Consider the following 19,922-nt stretch of genomic DNA (forward strand, 5'->3'; position numbering starts at 1 on the left):
CCAGGAGAAGGAACAGAGGTATAAAACACAAATGTGCAACACAGGGACAGCTCTCGTATTCCAAGTTGTCTCCTGCAAACACATAACTGAAACGCTATAGTCACAAAACAAGATGCTAATAACTTCAGAATGGGGCCTAATGACCTAACGGTTCCATTGCATCATAATACACAAGGTCAAAGGAGGGTTAATGAGCTGCATTCTGGCAACATTCAGAGATGCTACCAATAGTCTCTCTATACTTGATCTTTGTGTCCTAACCCTTGGTTGTAGATACAACTTGCTAAGTAACACAAATTGTCACAAACCCCAAACTGTTTGGGGGGCAGGTCCTCTGGGAAACAGTCCCTCTTTCTCAAAGTAAGGGGCCCCACTTTATAGGCCTGGAAACCAGATCCTTTCAAGTGCTGTCAGACAGCTTCCTCTGAGAGGCACTGGCTGACTTTCCCTTTTGTGGGACAGAAGACTGGCACTCCTTAGGCTTCTGTGAATGCTTCATCACACCCATCCCATCTTTAGGGTCTGAAGATAACCCAGACAGCTGAGAAAGTGGAGCACCCAACACACTACCCTGGCAACACACAAGACTGGTGCCCTGGGGTGTGCTGAGAGTTGTGCCTCTGGTCCTTACCAGTGTCAGAGGACATACAAGCTACCATGGCCCCTGGTGCACCTCATCATCAGTACTACGTCACCACAGGTCCTTAATACATACAATCACTGCCTCTCCCATATACAATCAAGTCGTCACAACACTATAGTTGGAACAAGCAACTCCCACTTAGGAGTTATGTTGTTATGACAACACTTTGTTGGTCCTGGGCCACTGTCAATTTACTCTGACTTAACAATGGTCCAGGACCTACCAAAATGTCAGCATGAGTTTTCTAAATGCAAATTACCGTCTAAAGTGTAGATTATATTCTATGACAGCACACAGATATATATAACAAAGGGAAGAACACAGAAATCTTCTGCTGCAGTTATGTAACATCTCTCACAGACCCCAGACTCCACTCACGAAATTGTAACAACACGAGTGCAAACAAATCACAGAAAGGATGGGGTTTGAACCCATGGTGAGTGAGTCCTAAGACTCACAAGACAGCAGGTACAGTAGATGTGGGTAGACTCTGCCTGGCAAGACAGTACATACAGTAGATGTGGGTAGACCCTGCCTAACAAGACAGTAGGTACAGTAGATGTGGGCAGACCCTGCCTAGCAACACAGTAGGTACAGTCAATGTGGGTAGACCCTGTCTAGCGAGACAGTAGGTACAGTAGATGTGCGTAGACCCTGCCTAGCAAGACAGTAGGTATAGATGTGGGTAGACTCTGCCTAACAAGACAATAGGTACAGTAGATGTGGGTAAACCCTCCCTAGCAAGACAGTAGGTATAGAAGATGTGGGTAAACCCTGCCTAGCAAGGCAGCAGGTACAGTAGATATGGGTAGACCCTGCCTAGCAAGACAGTAGGTATGGGAAATGTGTGTAGACCCTGCCTAGCAAGACAGTAGGTATGGTAGATGCTAGGTAGGGTCTACCCACAAGACAGTAGATAGGGTAGTTGTGGGTAGAACAAACAAGGGCCAGGACTATTATGGTAGTTGTGGGTAGAACTAACAAGGGCCATGCCTATGGTAGTTGTGGGTAGAACTAGCAAGGGCCAGGCCTACTATGGTAGTTCTGGGTAGAACTAACAAGGGCCAGGCCTACTATGGTAGTTGTGGGTAGAACTAGCAAGGGCCAGGCCTATGGTAATTGTGGGTAAAACTAGCAAGGGCCAGGCCTACTATGGTAGTTGTGGGTAGAACTAGCAAGGGCCAGGCCTATGGTAGTGGGTAGAACTAGCAAGGGCCAGGCCTACTATGATAGTTATGGGTAGAACTAGCAAGGGCCAGGTCTATGGTAGTTGTGGGTAGAACTAGCAAGGGTCAGGCCTATGATAGCTGTGAGTAGAACTAGCAAGGGCCAGGCTTACTATGGTAGTTGTGGGTAGAACTAGCAACAGCCAGGCCTATGATAGTTGTGGGTAGAACTAGCAAGGGCCAGGCCTATGATAGTTGTGGGTAGAACTAGCAAGGGCCAGGCTTACTATGATAGTTGTGGGTAGAACTACCAAGGGCCAGGCTTACTATGATAGTTGTGGGTAGAACTAGCAAGGGCCAGGCTTACTATGGTAGTTGTGGGTAGAACTAGCAAGGGCCAGTCTTACTATGATAGTTGTGGGTAGAACTAGCAAGGGCCAGGCCTATGATAGTTGTGGGTAGAACTAGCAAGGACCAGGCTTACTATGGTAGTTGTGGGTAGAACTAGCAAGGACCAGGCCTATGATTGTTGTGGGAAGAACTAGCAAGGGCCAGGCCTATGATAGTTGTGGGTAGAACTAGCAAGGGCCAGGCCTATGATAGTTGTGGGTAGAACTAACAAGGGCCAGGCTTACAATGATAGTTGTGGGTAGAACTAGCAAGGGCCAGGCTTACTATGGTAGTTGTGGGTAGAACTAGCAAGGGCCAGTCTTACTATGGTAGTTGTGGGTAGAACTAGCAAGGGCCAGGCCTATGATAGTTGTGGGTAGAACTAGCAAGGACCAGGCTTACTATGGTAGTTGTGGGTAGAACTAGCAAGGACCAGGCCTATGATTGTTGTGGGAAGAACTAGCAAGGGCCAGGCTTACTATGATAGTTGTGGGTAGAACTAGCAAGGGCCAGGCTTACTATGGTAGTTGTGGGTAGAACTAGCAAGGGCCAGTCTTACTATGGTAGTTGTGGGTAGAACTAGCAAGGGCCAGGCCTATGATAGTTGTGGGTAGAACTAGCAAGGACCAGGCTTACTATGGTAGTTGTGGGTAGAACTAGCAAGTACCAGGCCTATGATTGTTGTGGGAAGAACTAGCAAGGGCCAGGCCTATGATAGTTGTGGGTAGAACTAGCAAGGGCCAGGCCTATGATAGTTGTGGGTAGAACTAACAAGGGCCAGGCTTACAATGATAGTTGTGGGTAGAATTAGCAAGGGCCAGGCTTACTATGGTAGTTGTGGGTAGAACTAGCAAGGACCAGGCTTACTATGGTAGTTGTGGGTAGAACTAGCAAGGGCCAGGCCAACTATGGTTGTTGTGGGTAGAACTAGCAAGGGCCAGGCCTATTATGGCAGTTGTGGGTAGAACTAGCAAGGGCCAGGCTTACTATGATAGTTGTGGGTAGAACTAGCAAGGGCCAGGCTTACTATGGTAGTTGTGGGTATAACTAGCAAGGGCCAGGCCTACTATGGTAGTTGTGGGTAGAACTAGCAAGGGCCAGGCCTACTATGGTAGTTGTGGGTAGAACTAGCAAGGGCCAGGCCTACTATGGTAGTTGTGGGTAGAACTAGCAAGGGCCAGGCCTATGATTGTTGTGGGTAGGACTAGCAAGGACCAGGCTTACTATGGTAGTTGTGGGTAGAACTAGCAAGGGCCAGACCTACTATGATACTTGTGGGTAGAACTAGCAAGGGCCAGGCTTACTATGGTAGTTGTGGGTAGAACTAGCAACGGCCAGGCCTACTATGATAGTTGCAGGTAGAACTAGCAAGGGCCAGGCTTACTATGGTAGTCGTGGGTAGAACTAGCAAGGGCCAGGCCTATGGTAGTTGTGGGTAGAACTAGCAAGGACCAGGCTTACTATGGTAGTTGTGGGTAGAACTAGCAAGGACCAGGCCTATGGTAGTTGTGGGTAGAACTAGCAAGGGCCAGGCCTACTATGGTAGTTGTGGGTAGAACTAGCAAGGGCCAGGCCTACTATGGTAGTTGTGGGTAGAACTAGCAAGGGCCAGGCCTACTATGATAGTTGTGGGTAGGACTAGCAAGGACCAGGCTTACTATGGTAGTTGTGGGTAGAACTAGGAAGGGCCAGACCTATGATACTTGTGGGTAGAACTAGCAAGGGCCAGACTTACTATGGTAGTTGTGGGTAGAACTAGCAAGGGTCAGGCCTATGATAGTTGTGGGTAGAACTAGCAAGGACCAGGCTTACTATGGTAGTTGTGGGTAGAACTAGCAAGGACCAGGCCTATGATAGTTGTGGGTAGAACTAGCAAGGACCAGGCTTACTATAGTAGTTGTGGGTAGAACTAGCAAGGGCCAGGCCTACTATGATAGTTGTGGGTAGAACTAGCAAGGACCAGGCTATGGTAGTTGTGGGTAGAACTAGTAAGGGCCAGGCCTATGATAGTTGTGGGTAGAACTAGCAAGGGCCAGGCTTACTATGGTAGTTGTGGGTAGAACTAGCAAGGGCCAGGCCTATGATAGTTGTGGGTAGAACTAGCAAGGACCAGGCTTACTATGGTAGTTGTGGGTAGAACTAGCAAGGACCAGGCCTATGATAGTTGTGGGTAGAACTAGGAAGGACCAGGCCTACTATGGTAGTTGTGGGTAGAACTAGCAAGGGCCAGGCTTACTATGATAGTTGTGGGTAGAACTAGCAAGGGCCAGGCCTATGATAGCTGTGGGTAGAACTAGCAACGGCCAGGCCTATGATAGTTGTGGGTAGAACTAGCAAGGGCCAGGCTTACTATGGTAGTTGTGGGTAGAACTAGCAAGGGCCAGGCCAACTATGATAGTTGTGGGTAGAACTAGCAAGGGCCAGGCCTACTATGATAGTTGTGGGTAGAACTAGCAAGGGCCAGGCCTATGATAGTTGTGGGTAGAACTAGCAAGGGCCAGGCTTACTATGATAGTTGTGGGTAGAACTAGCAAGGGCCAGGCTTACTATGATAGTTGTGGGTAGAACTAGCAAGGACCAGGCTTACTATGATAGTTGTGGGTAGAACTAGCAAGGGCCAGGCTTACTATGATAGTTGTGGGTAGAACTAGCAAGGGCCAGGCCTACTATGATAGTTGTGGGTAGAACTAGCAAGGGCCAGGCTTACTATGATAGTTGTGGGTAGAACTAGCAAGGACCAGGCTTACTATGATAGTTGTGGGTAGAACTAGCAAGAGCCAGGCCTCTGATAGTTGTGGGTAGAACTAGCAAGGGCCAGGCTTACTATGATAGTTGTGGGTAGAACTAGCAAGGGCCAGGCTTACTATGATAGTTGTGGGTAGAACTAGCAAGGACCAGGCTTACTATGATAGTTGTGGGTAGAACTAGCAAGGGCCAGGCTTACTATGATAGTTGTGGGTAGAACTAGCAAGGACCAGGCTTACTATGATAGTTGTGGGTAGAACTAGCAAGAGCCAGGCTTACTATGATAGTTGTGGGTAGAACTAGCAAGAGCCAGGCTTACTATGATAGTTGTGGGTAGAACTAGCAAGAGCCAGGCTTACTATGATAGTTGTGGGTAGAACTAGCAAGGACCAGGCTTACTATGATAGTTGTGGGTAGAACTAGCAAGAGCCAGGCTTACTATGATAGTTGTGGGTAGAACTAGCAAGGGCCAGGCCTACTATGATAGTTGTGGGTAGAACTAGCAAGAGCCAGGCCTATTATAGTTGTGGGTAGAACTAGCAAGGACCAGGCCAACTTCTGAGCTTGTTTATTAAGCTCTTAGAAGACAGACTATTCTCATTTTTTGTTTTGCTTCAAGCAAGAACTTAGGCCTGACTGACCCACTGGCAATACAGGAAGGCCCTGTATATACACCACCTCTACACAAATAACCCACACATAGGAGAGGTGATCTTTGTAACTGGTCCAAGTCAGACCGAAATGTTGTTGTAATCTCTTTATGTACGGGTTATTTGTGTATTGTTCCAGTCGTGATATTGTGCCTTTTTTGTTCTTTATACACCATCTCTTTTTGGTTTTCAATATGTTTGTTGGGTTTCAACTGAACAATTGTTCCACCTGCCAGTGTCAATCGCCGGTACGTGGAACATAATGAACAATGGCTCAATCTGAAGCCAACAAAAGCGTGGAACATCAAGAAAAAAGTTTTTCTTAGACAGGCCACCCTGCGTTGGTGGAAAATGGCCTATGTGTTAAAAAAAAAAAAAAAACCTGATTAATTACTGTGCTAAATTAAATGGGTATGTTAATTTGCTAACGAAGAATGTTGCAGCATTATCACCCCCAAAGAGGTAAAGGTCTGGAAGTTGAGGGTTGTCAGGATTACTGTCTGTTGCATAGCTGACTGCTACATAATGGCTCAGTAGCATTATCGATTACACATCTGTAGTGATTGAAGCCACAGGATTTTCTGATAAAGGCCTACTGCCATGATGCATTCTTACTTCTAAAACTATTAATCCTAGTCATAGATAGGGTTAATTTTAAGCAAAACTGCTAAGAATCGCACAAAATCAGAGATCACCGCCATTAAATGCAATATACACAACACAAATGAGCACACACTACATACAACACAATCTATGGTCGCCCACTAAACTATTCTGGCAAAAAAGTAGTCTCATACTCCTGTCTGGACTAAAAGAGGTGTTAAACAATCTATTGCCAGTAAACAGGTGTTGTGCTTGTACCAACACTTGCTGCAATACTCTAATTCTCAAATGCTCTAGTGTCATCAAAAATAAAGTCGACTTATACAAGAAATACACAAATAACCCACACATTATGATGTTCAGGTTATCTGTGTGTATTGTTCCAGTCATGGTATTGTGCCTTTTATTCTATATACAAGGAATATGAAAAAGCAAGCAACATTTTTTAGCAAAGATCATGCAATTTGAGATGTAAACTGGTATTTGACTGCATTCACTGTTTACTGCACCTCACAGCCTGAGGCCAAGCTTCCTTGTTAACCCTTTCAGGGTCAAGAGGCCCTCTCCAAGACTTGTTCTCAGGGTCGAAAATTTTTCGGAAAAAAAAAAAAAAAAAAAAAAATTATTATGAAATGATAGAAAATCTTTTCCTGATCATATTGACACCAAAAGTATGAAATTTGATGGAAAACTTACGGAATTATGCTCTCGCGAAGTTAGCGGTCTCGACGATGTTTACGCATTGGCGATTTCACCCACTTTGAACCCTATTATTGGCCAATTCCAGTGTACTAGTCGACAAAAATCATATCGTTTTCACTAGAACTCCATTCTATCAAATGAACTCATTCTATTGAATTAGTACAAGAAACCACCCATTTACCAATTTCAACTATTCAATAAAGTGGTCAGAAATTGGTAATTTTGCCAATTTAACACAAATTTCAGAAGATGCCACTTTCCAAATAGGATCCAGAATAAACAAGACAGACATTCCTGGCAATAAAATAACATTTTCTCTGTTCATTAGTCACGTCCCCACGCCCCTCTTACATCTCTTTTGCTTTCCACTTTTAATTTTTATTCTCACAAAAAATAGAAGATTTACTGTTAGGTAGACTACTGCATTAGTGTAGAAATGGTATAAATAATATCAGTGCACTTGTGAAAGAATATTAGACTCACCAGTTGACGTGTATTGGACGCTTGGCATGATTTGTTTACTTTTGAACTTTGGTAAAAATCGAACATTTCTGCTACTTTGAGCTCAATTTCAAGGTACGTAATTTTCTTTATGAACCCAATCAAAATCATCTCATTTTTCCATAATATGTCTTCTATTCTATAAAATGAGACCAGGAAAACTAAAATACAACCATAAATACCATACAAAAATACACTGCAAAGTCGCTGTTTTAAACCAAAAACACGGTCGGAGTTTTTTTCTCATTATGCACTGTGTGCTGCAGGATTTTTTTATACTGTGCACACTGACCACATAGACCCATTCTTTCATGTGTAGGCCTACCAGCTTTCTCTCACTAGATTTGAAGACGCTAGAATTTAGGCGTACTTGTACGTCAATAATCCTGGTGCATAAGCCATACTAGTACGTCGGAAACCCTGAAAGGGTTAAATTGACTATTCAACCAGGCTGTCAGTATTACTGGTCCATATACAGTAGCTGTTACAGTCTGGCTTATCTCGAGTACAGTTTGTATACTTTATATTCCGGCATATAAGGTGCAAACCATACCATACCATACAAGGTGCACCTTTTTTTTTTACCTCAAAAAACTCTTGGAAAATCACCCTGCACCTTATAAGCTCATAATCCAGGTCAATGGTAGACTTTGGGTTATATTTTAGCAACTATTTACTAATGTTATGTTAAATGCTTGGAAACAATGTCTTATACAGTGGACCCCCGCATAACGATGGCATCACATAGCGATTATTTCGCATACCGCTTACTTTAATTGCAAAAATTTTGCCTCGCATACCGCTTAAAAACCCGCTTACCGATTTTCGTCCGAGACGCTTCCAATGTGCGGCCTGAGCCACGCTCACATGTTCCGCCGGTGGCATTGTTTACCAGCCAGCCTCCGCAATAACATCCAAGCATACAATCGGAATATTTCGTATTATTACAGTGTTTTCGGTGCTGTTTCTGGAAAATAAGTGACCATGGGCCCCAAGAAAGCTTCTAGTGCCAACCCTGTGGTAAAAAGGGTGAGAATTAGTATGGAAATTAAGAAAGATTTTGAAGGGTTTGGGGCTAACCCTGAGAAGCCTATGCCAGTTGTGGAATCCATTGTGCCTACTTCAAAAATTAAGGAAATGTGTGCACAGTGGGTTGAACTGCAAACCTTTATGGATGAAAATCACCCTGACACAGCTGTTGCAAGCCGTGCTGGTGACTATTTCAATGACAATGTTGTGGCCCATTTTAGACAAATCGTAAAGGAACGGGAGGTACAGAGCTCTATGGACAGATTTGTTGTGCGACAGAGGTCCAGTGACTCTCAAGCTGGTCCTAGTGGCATTAAAAGAAGAAGGGAAGTAACCCCGGAAAAGGACTTGCTACCTCAAGTCCTAATGGAAGGGGATTCCCCTTCTAAACAGTAAGAAGATAATGCTCTCCCCTCCTCCCATCCCATCAATCATCACCAGATCTTCAATAAAAGTAAGTGTCATGTAAGTGTGCATGCCTTTTTCAGTTTGTGTGTATTAAAATTAACATTTCATGTGGTAAAAAAATTTTTTTTTCATACTTTTGGGTGTCTTGCACGGATTAATTTTATTTCCATTATTTCTTATGGGGAAAATTCATTCACATAACGATTATTTCGCATAACGATTACCCCTCTTGCACGGATTAAAATCGTTAACCGGGGGTCCACTGTATACTCATGCACCTCATGTGCTGGATTTTTTTATTTTAACACACAGGCCATTTCCCCCCAAGGCAGGGAGACCCGAAAAAGAAGAAACACTTTCATCATCATTCACTCCATCACTGTCCTGCCATAGGCACACCTACACTACACTAAGAGCGTTGGTATAACTATACTCTCATACATTCCCCTCTTTGCTTCCATGGATAATGTTCTTTGTCTCCGCAGACTCTTCAGTGTGCCACTCGCCTTTTTTATCCCCCCGTCAGTTCTATGATTGACCTTGTCTTTCATAGACCCATCTGCTGACAGGTGGTATATAAAAAGTAGTAAAGAGGTGGAATGAACTGGATAATGTGAGTGAAACCAGAAGAGAGAATGCTGGAACAATTCACAACTAACCCACAAATTGGATACGAAACAAAAGAACATCTTGTTCCATCCTGTACCAGTATCCAGCTGTGTCTTCATGATGGTCCAGGAATGACCAATATGTCATCTAAACTTTCCTCTTTAAATTATAGGTCAGATGCTGAGTAAAAGCAAGCAGACAGGCAGACACAGACACAGACACAGACAGACAGACACACAGACACACACGGAATGCTGTACCTCAGAACAGCATTCCGACATCTTAATAAGGAATTGTTCAGGACCCTGTACACCGTGTACGTTAGGCCCATGTTGGAGTATGTGGCACCAGTTTGGAACCCACACCTAGCTAAGCACGTAAAGAAACTAGAGAAAGTGCAAAGGTTTTCAACAAGACTAGTCTCAGAGCTAAGAGGTATGTCCTACGAGGAGAGGTTAAGGGAAATCAACCTGACGACACTGGAGGACAGATAGGGGGGACATGATAACAACATACAAAATACTGAGAGGAATTGACAAGGTGGACAGAGACAGGATGTTCCAGAGATTGGACACAGTAACAAGGGGACACAGTTGGAAGTTGAAGACACAGATGAATCACAGGGATGTTAGGAAGTATTTCTTCAGCCACAGAGTAGTCAGGAAATGGAATAGTTTGGGAAACGATGTAGTGGAGGCAGGATCCATACATAGCTTTAAGCAGAGGTATGATAAAGCTCACGGTTCAGGGAGAGTGACCTAGTAGCGACCAGTGAAGAGGCGGGGCCAGGAGCTTGGACTCGACCCCTGCAACCTCAACTAGGCGAGTGTACACACACACATGCACACACACTAACTCTTTCACTGTCCAGACCCCTGAAATTAAGTGATCAATGTCCACATTAAAACAATTCTTCTTTTGAAATAGGAGAGAATTTTTTTCTGTAGGTAATAACAAAAAAAAATTCTAATTCAATGAAAAACTTAAAGGTCTGGTTGCAATAAATGCATCAGCAATTTTGCTGATTTTCAACTAAATTTTTAGCCAATTCTGTTCAACTGATTAAGCACAAGAAACCACTAATTCAACTATCAAAACTACCCTATTGAATGCACACAAGTCAGTAATTTGGCAAATTTTATACAAAATTAAAAAAATTACAATTTAAAAAAAAAAAATTGCAGACATTCTGGCCTAAAACATTTCCTCTGTTCCATAATCACATCGCCAGACCTCTCCTATATTACACTTGTCTTCCATTTGGAATTTACTATACAAAAAAAGAAGCAAAGATTAATCCCATTTCTCGGATAATAAAATATGACCAGGAATGACTGGTCATTGTTTAGGGCGTTCCAATTACTGAACCAGGGAGCCCTTACCTATCCTCAGGAACACTGACAAAGATCCAGGGCAGGAAGTGTACAACCACTGAAGAACAATAGATCCAGGACAGGAAGTGTTACAACCACTGAAGAACAATAGATCCAGGACAGGAAGTGTTACAACCACTGAAGAACATGATAGATCCAGGGCAGGAAGTGTACAACCACTGAAGAACATGATAGATCCAGGGCAGGAAGTGTACAACCACTGAAGAACATGATAGATCCAGGGCAGGAAGTGTACAACCACTGAAGAACATGATAGATCCAGGACAGGAAGTGTTACAACCACTGAAGAACAATAGATCCAGGACAGGAAGTGTACAACCACTGAAGAACATGATAGATCCAGGGCAGGAAGTGTTACAACCACTGAAGAACATGATAGATCCAGGGCAGGAAGTGTACAACCACTGAAGAACATGATAGATCCAGGACAGGAAGTGTTACAACCACTGAAGAACAATAGATCCAGGACAGGAAGTGTTACAACCACTGAAGAACATGATAGATCCAGGACAGGAAGTGTTACAACCACTGAAGAACATGATAGATCCAGGACAGGAAGTGTTACAACCACTGAAGAACATGATAGATCCAGGACAGGAAGTGTTACAACCACTGAAGAACATGATAGATCCAGGGCAGGAAGTGTACAACCACTGAAGAACATGATAGATCCAGGGCAGGAAGTGTTACAACCACTGAAGAACAATAGATCCAGGACAGGAAGTGTTACAACCACTGAAGAACATGATAGATCCAGGACAGGAAGTGTACAACCACTGAAGAACATGATAGATCCAGGACAGGAAGTGTTACAACCACTGAAGAACAATAGATCCAGGACAGGAAGTGTACAACCACTGAAGAACAATAGATCCAGGACAGGAAGTGTACAACCACTGAAGAACATGATAGATCCAGGGCAGGAAGTGTTACAACCACTGAAGAACATGATAGATCCAGGGCAGGAAGTGTACAACCACTGAAGAACATGATAGATCCAGGACAGGAAGTGTTACAACCACTGAAGAACATGATAGATCCAGGACAGGAAGTGTTACAACCACTGAAGAACATGATAGATCCAGGACAGGAAGTGTTACAACCACTGAAGAACATGATAGATCCAGGGCAGGAAGTGTTACAACCACTGAAGAACATGATAGATCCAGGGCAGGAAGTGTACAACCACTGAAGAACATGATAGATCCAGGACAGGAAGTGTTACAACCACTGAAGAACAATAGATCCAGGACAGGAAGTGTTACAACCACTGAAGAACATGATAGATCCAGGACAGGAAGTGTTACAACCACTGAAGAACATGATAGATCCAGGACAGGAAGTGTTACAACCACTGAAGAACATGATAGATCCAGGACAGGAAGTGTTACAACCACTGAAGAACATGATAGATCCAGGGCAGGAAGTGTACAACCACTGAAGAACATGATAGATCCAGGGCAGGAAGTGTTACAACCACTGAAGAACAATAGATCCAGGACAGGAAGTGTTACAACCACTGAAGAACATGATAGATCCAGGACAGGAAGTGTACAACCACTGAAGAACATGATAGATCCAGGACAGGAAGTGTTACAACCACTGAAGAACAATAGATCCAGGACAGGAAGTGTACAACCACTGAAGAACAATAGATCCAGGACAGGAAGTGTACAACCACTGAAGAACATGATAGATCCAGGACAGGAAGTGTTACAACCACTGAAGAACAATAGATCCAGGGCAGGAAGTGTACAACCACTGAAGAACATGATAGATCCAGGACAGGAAGTGTTACAACCACTGAAGAACATGATAGATCCAGGACAGGAAGTGTTACAACCACTGAAGAACATGATAGATCCAGGGCAGGAAGTGTACAACCACTGAAGAACATGATAGATCCAGGGCAGGAAGTGTTACAACCACTGAAGAACAATAGATCCAGGACAGGAAGTGTTACAACCACTGAAGAACATGATAGATCCAGGACAGGAAGTGTACAACCACTGAAGAACATGATAGATCCAGGACAGGAAGTGTTACAACCACTGAAGAACATGATAGATCCAGGACAGGAAGTGTTACAACCACTGAAGAACAATAGATCCAGGACAGGAAGTGTTACAACCACTGAAGAACATGATAGATCCAGGACAGGAAGTGTACAACCACTGAAGAACATGATAGATCCAGGACAGGAAGTGTTACAACCACTGAAGAACAATAGATCCAGGACAGGAAGTGTTACAACCACTGAAGAACATGATAGATCCAGGACAGGAAGTGTTACAACCACTGAAGAACATGATAGATCCAGGACAGGAAGTGTACAACCACTGAAGAACAATAGATCCAGGACAGGAAGTGTACAACCACTGAAGAACAATAGATTCAGGACAGGTAATGTGATTCCCAAATGTTGCACAAGTGTCTCATTCCAGAATCAAGAGTTTTTTAACACATCGGCCATTGCCCACCAACGCAATGTGACTCAAAATAGAAGAAACACTTTGATCATTAACTATCAGTCTTGCCAGAGGCATGCTGACATTACAGTTAAAAACTAACATACCAACACCCTTCCTTCAGAGCCCAGGCAATGTACTTCCCACCTCCAGAACTCAAGTCTGGCTAACTGGTTACCCTGAATCCTTTCATAAAATATTACCCTGCTCACACACTAATAGATCATCAGGTCCTAAAAAACATTCGTCTCCATTAACTCCTATCTAACACACTCATACATGCCTGCTACATGTCCAGGCCCCTTGCACACAAAACCTTTTACCCCCTCCCCCTCCATCCTTTCTTAGGACAATACCCTACCCCTCCTCCCCTCCACTACAGATTTCTACACCCTCCAAGTAATTTTATTCTGCTCCATCCTCTATAAATGACCAAACAACCTCAATAACCCCTTTTCAGTCCTTTGAATAATATGTTTGTAACTCCACACCTCCTCCTAATTTCCACACTATGAATTCTCTGTATAATATTTACACCACACACTGCCTTTAGACATGATATCTCTATTGCCTCCAGCCTCCTCTTTGCTGCAGCATTCACAACCCATGCTTCACTCCCATACAAGTATTGGTACCACTGTACTCTCTTACATTCCTTTCTTTGCCTCCGTGAAAACGTTTTTTTTTGTCTCCACAGATACCTCAATGCACCACTCACCTTTTTTCCTTCATCGATTCTATGGTTAACCTCATCCTTCATAAGCCCATCTGCTGACAAATCAACTCTCAAATATCTGAACACATTCACTTCTTCCATACTCCCTTCCTCCAAAGTGATATCAAATTTTTCTTTACCTAACTCGTTTGATACCCTCATCACCTTACTCTTATCTATGTTCACTTTCAACTTTCTACCTTTACACACACTCCCAAACTCATCCACTAACCTTTGCAACTTCTCTTTAGAATCTCCCAAAAGCACAGTATCATCAGCCAAAAGTAATTGTGACAACTCCCATTTTGTATTTCATTTCCCATAATTAAATGCCACCCTTCTCCCCAACACTCTAGCATTTACTTCTTATACAACTCCATCTATAAATATGTTAAACAACCATGGTGATGCTATACATCTGCAAGACTTACTTTTTACTGGAAAAATAATCTCCCTTTCTCCTACACACCCTAACCTGAGCCTCACTATCCTCTTAAACTCTATCTACACACACACACACACACACACACACACACACACACACACACACACACACACACACACACACACACACACACACACACACACACACACGTGCACACATGCACACACACACTTAATTGAGGGTATAAAAGAATTATAATCATTATTAGATTTATAGTGGAAGTGCTAAACCCATATGGGTCATACAGCACCTGGGGGAGCAGAAGGCAATCAATACTGATCCAAGACAGGAGACAATAATAAAGACTGCATTCAATTCCTTGAATCCAGAGCACCTGAAGAGTACTTATGAAATGTTCTCTTGAAAGAGAGTATAGGCAGTGGAAGAGAGCTTACCTAGCTTGCTGGAGGCAGGTGGGGAGCACATGTAAGGTGCTGCTACTGCAGTGTCTAAAAGGAAAATTCACCACATATCAATAAGATCATTTTTATCAGGGAAAAGTAACACCTGGGGGAGGAGGAGGTAACACCCAGGGGTAGTAACAGCTGGGAAAGGTAACACCCAGGGGTAGTAATAGCTGGGAAAGGTAACACCCAGGGGTAGTAATAGCTGGGAAAGGTAACACCCAGGGGTAGTAAGAGCTGGGAAAGGTAACACCCAGGGGTAGTAACAGCTGGGAAAGGTAACACCCAGGGGTAGTAACAGCTGGGAAAGGTAACACCCAGGGGTAGTAACAGCTGGGAAAGGTAACACCCAGGGGTAGTAACAGTTGGGAAAGGTAACACCCAGGGATAATAACAGCTGGGAAAGATAATACCCAGGGGTAGTAACAACTGGGAAAAGCAACACCCAGGGGTAGTAACAGATAGGAAAGGTAACACCCAGGGGTATTAACAACTTGGAAAGTTAACACCCAGGGGTAGTAACAGCTGGGAAAGGTAATACCCAGGGGTAGTAACAGCTGGGAGCATTAAAACCACTGGGTATCACTACCCAGGGGTAGCATCTCATCAGCATGGGAAAGTGGTAAACCCACAGGGTGCAAGACCTAAAAAATATTGATTTCCATGGGGAAGTTCCTAGCATACAGGGAGGAGCACTAGACTAGCACAGTACCTAGCACACAGGGTGGAGCACTAGACTAGCACAGTACCTAGCACACAGGGTGGAGCACTAGACTAGCACAGTACCTAGCACACAGGATGAAGCACTATACTAGCACAGTACCTAGCACACAGGGTGGAGCACTAGACTAGCACAGTACCTAGCACACAGGGTGGAGCACTAGACTAGCACAGTACCTAGCACACAGGGTGGAGCACTAGACTAGCACAGTACCTAGCACACAGGGTGGAGCACTAGACTAGCACAGTACCTAGCACACAGGGTGGAGCACTAGACTAGCACAGTACCTAGCATACAGGGTGGAGCACTAGACTAGCACAGTACCTAGCACACAGGGTGGAGCACTAGACTAGCACAGTACCTAGCACACAGGATGGAGCACTATACTAGCAGACACAGTACCTAGCACACAGGGTGGAGAACTATACTAGCAGACACAGTACCTAGCACACAGGGTGGAGAACTATACTAGCAGACACAGTACCTAGCACACAGGATGGAACACTATACTAGCAGACACAGTACCTAGCACACAGGATGGAGCACTATACTAGCAGACACAGTACCTAGCACACAGGGTGGAGCACTATACAAGTTGACCATCACTAATCCGACATCATTGGGGCCTGTAGTGTGCCGGATTAATGAGTGGTTAGGTTAGAATACACTTAATTAACCTATCAGTAGAGACTCTTTTTGCTACATCTTCCTCATTTTCTCACTGCTTTCTCCACTACTGGCTTGTTGCTGTGGATTTACAACCGTCTGCACAATTTCTGAGTCATTATAATGATGAAATTTGATATTATGCTAGCCGAAATTAGTGCCGGATTACTGATGGAACCGGATAACTGATTGCCAGATTAGTGATGGTCAACCTGTACTAGTAGACATACAGCACCTAACACCCAGGATGGATCACTATACAAGCAGACATATAGCACCTAACACACAGGATGGAACACTATACTAGCAGACATACAGCACCTAACACACAGGATGGAACACTATACTAGCAGACATACAGCACCTAACACACAGGATAGAACACTATACTAGCAGACATAGCACCTAACACAGGATGGAACACTATACTAGCAGACATATAGCACCTAACACAGGATGGAACACTATACTAGAAGACATATAGCACCTAACACAGGATGGAACACTATACTAGCAGACATACAGCACCTAACACACAGGATGGAACACTATACTAGCAGACATACAGCACCTAACACACAGGATAGAACACTATACTAGCAGACATAGCACCTAACACACAGGATGGAACACTATACTAGAAGACATATAGCACCTAACACAGGATGGAACACTATACTAGCAGACATACAGCACCTAACATACAGGATGGAACACTATACTAGCAGACATACAGCACCTAGGACACAGGATGGAACACTATACTAGCAGACACAATACCTAGCACACAGGATGGAACACTATGCTAGCAGACACAGTACCTAGCACACAGGATGGAACACTATACTAGCAGACAATACCTAGCACACAGGATGGAACACTATACTAGCAGACATACAGCACCTAACACACAGGATGGATCACTATACTAGCAGACATACAGCACCTAACATACAGGATGGAACACTATACTAGCAGACATACAGCACCTAGCACACAGGATGGAACACTATACTAGCAGACAATACCTAGCATACAGGATGGAATGCTATACTAGCAGACAATACCTAGTACACAGGATGGAACACTATACTAGCAGACACAATACCTAGCACACAGGATGGAACACTATACTAGCAGACACAATACCTAGTACACAGGATGGAACACTATACTAGCAGACACAATACCTAGCACACAGGATGGAACCCTATACTAGCACAATACCTAGCACACAGGATGGAACACTATATTAGCAGACACAATACCTAGCACACAGGATGGAACACTATACTAGCAGACACAATACCTAGCACACAGGATGGAACACTATATTAGCAGACACAATACCTAGCACACAGGATGGAACACTATATTAGCAGACACAATACCTAGCACACAGGATGGAACACTATACTAGCAGACACAATACCTAGCACACAGGATGGAACACTATATTAGCAGACACAATACCTAGCACACAGGATGGAACACTATACTAGCAGACACAATACCTAGCACACAGGATGGAACACTATATTAGCAGACACAATACCTAGCACACAGGATGGAACACTATACTAGCAGACACAATACCTAGCACACAGGATGGAACACTATATTAGCAGACACAATACCTAGCACACAGGATGGAACACTATACTAGCAGACACAATACCTAGCACACAGGATGGAACACTATATTAGCAGACACAATACCTAGCACACAGGATGGAACACTATACTAGCAGACACAATACCTAGCACACAGGATGGAACACTATACTAGCAGACACAATACCTAGTACACAGGATGGAACACTATACTAGCAGACACAATACCTAGCACACAGGATGGAACCCTATACTAGCACAATACCTAGCACACAAGATGGAACACTATACTAGCAGACACAATACCTAGCACACAGGATGGAACACTATACTAGCAGACAATACCTAGCACACAGGATGGAACACTATACTAGCAGACACAATACCTAGCACACAGGATGGAACACTATACTAGCAGACACAATACCTAGCACACAGGATGGAACACTATACTAGCAGACACAATACCTAGCACACAGGATGGAACACTATACTAGCAGACACAATACCTAGCACACAGGATGGAACACTATACCCAAAGATGATATACAGTATCTAGGGAATAGGTGATTAAGTATAATCCAAGGGAAGGATCACTCTGATTACTACGATCAAGGGCCTTCCTTGAGAATGAACGGAGGTATAGTTGAAGGATGCAGTGTTAGTGTGTCACAGCCTCAACCAAGACCAAGGTGCTACATTATCATTTTGTCTAGCTTTAAGTAAACAATTTTAACATATTTCTTAAATGTGAGAGTTAAAGCACAGAACAAATAACTGAAATTTAAACAATTATTTAGTCCACTAAAAATAACAAATTATAAAGCAGGGTATGGTACATGTATTACAAAAATCTGATTGGATTTTTTTAAAATAAAAATAAATGACTACAAGAAAAAAATAGAGAAAAATAATAAGCAGTAAAAGTATAAGAAAATATTTGAAAAACAGATGCATAAAATACAGTGGACCCCCACTTTACGATCACCTCCCAATGCGACCAATTATGTAAGTGCGTGTGCACGTGTATGTTTGGGGGTCTGAAATGGACTAATCTAATTCACAATATTCCTTATGGAAACAAATTCATTCAGTACTGGCACCTGAACATACTTCTGGAATGAAATAATATCGTAAACCGGGGGTCCACTGTATTATAAATGTGGAAGAGAAAGGAGAAAGATGAGAGGTGTTAATGACTCCCCAGGATGATCACTAGTGAAGCTCTCAAACCTAATCAACTTAAATATCACTCATAGCATGAATAATGCTTACTGTTTGAAGCATTTCTAGAGCCCTATTATGGAGCATGAAATAACTAATGGCATGTCTAGTCAATAATACCACAAATGTCTTCCTCAGAGAGCCTATCAGACTCATAACTCCTTTCTGGCGGGAGCGAAGAGCTAAGATGTGAAGCAGTACAGGTCTAGACCTGGCAGATGGTGGGTCTCAATCATTCATAATAAATAATAACGAATGGACTCTTTCAAAAATTAAAAAATAAAGCACGAAAACTATGGCAGAAGTCACAGGAGTTAAAAACGGGGTGGGGCCAGGAGGGCTTGGAAGGGTCGGTCTACACCACACTAGAATCACATTCATTTTTTTTTTTAAACACGTTGGCCGATTCCCACAGAGGCAGGGTGACCCTAAATGAAAGAAAAAAACTTTCATCATCATTCAACACTTTCACCATCACTCATATATAATGACTGTCTTTGCAGAGGTGCTCAGATACGACAGTTTAGATGTCCCTGGAAACTGCCAATACCCCAAACCCCTACTTTAAAGTGCAGCTATTGTACTTCCCATTTCCTTCATTAATTCCAAGGTGGAGCATTAAAGGGTAAAGTGAAAAGAAAATATGTTGGGAAGAACTATCAAGAAACACAGGAAAGTAAAGAGCAAATACTGAGTGTAAGTATTGGTTTGTATAATTCACCTCATATTTTTCCTGTGTGATGAATGATTTAAGACCGACAAGTTGAAGATTGATGGACTGAACGCATCGACTCCAGGCTGAGGGACTGAATGCTGCTAGGTCCT

The 19,922-nt window shown here is 43.4% G+C and overlaps 1 protein-coding gene across 8 annotated transcripts in view; it reads right to left on the reverse strand.

The window, feature by feature from the left end:
- The window catches only part of LOC128694175 (arginine/serine-rich coiled-coil protein 2), a 203,568-nt gene that overhangs the window by 23,063 nt on the left and 160,583 nt on the right, over window positions 1-19,922 (reverse strand). For 5 of the 8 annotated variants that reach the window (XM_070093825.1, XM_070093822.1, XM_070093824.1 and 2 more), the window contains one exon: window positions 14,864-14,917. The exons of the other annotated variants lie outside the window; for them this stretch is intronic. In XM_070093825.1, the coding sequence (XP_069949926.1) occupies window positions 14,864-14,917 (54 nt within the window). The remainder of the gene's footprint in view (window positions 1-14,863; window positions 14,918-19,922) is intronic. 8 annotated transcript variants of the gene reach the window in all.

This window comes from Cherax quadricarinatus, chromosome 43 (genome assembly GCF_038502225.1).
Source record: "Cherax quadricarinatus isolate ZL_2023a chromosome 43, ASM3850222v1, whole genome shotgun sequence".
NCBI lineage: Eukaryota > Metazoa > Arthropoda > Malacostraca > Decapoda > Parastacidae > Cherax > Cherax quadricarinatus.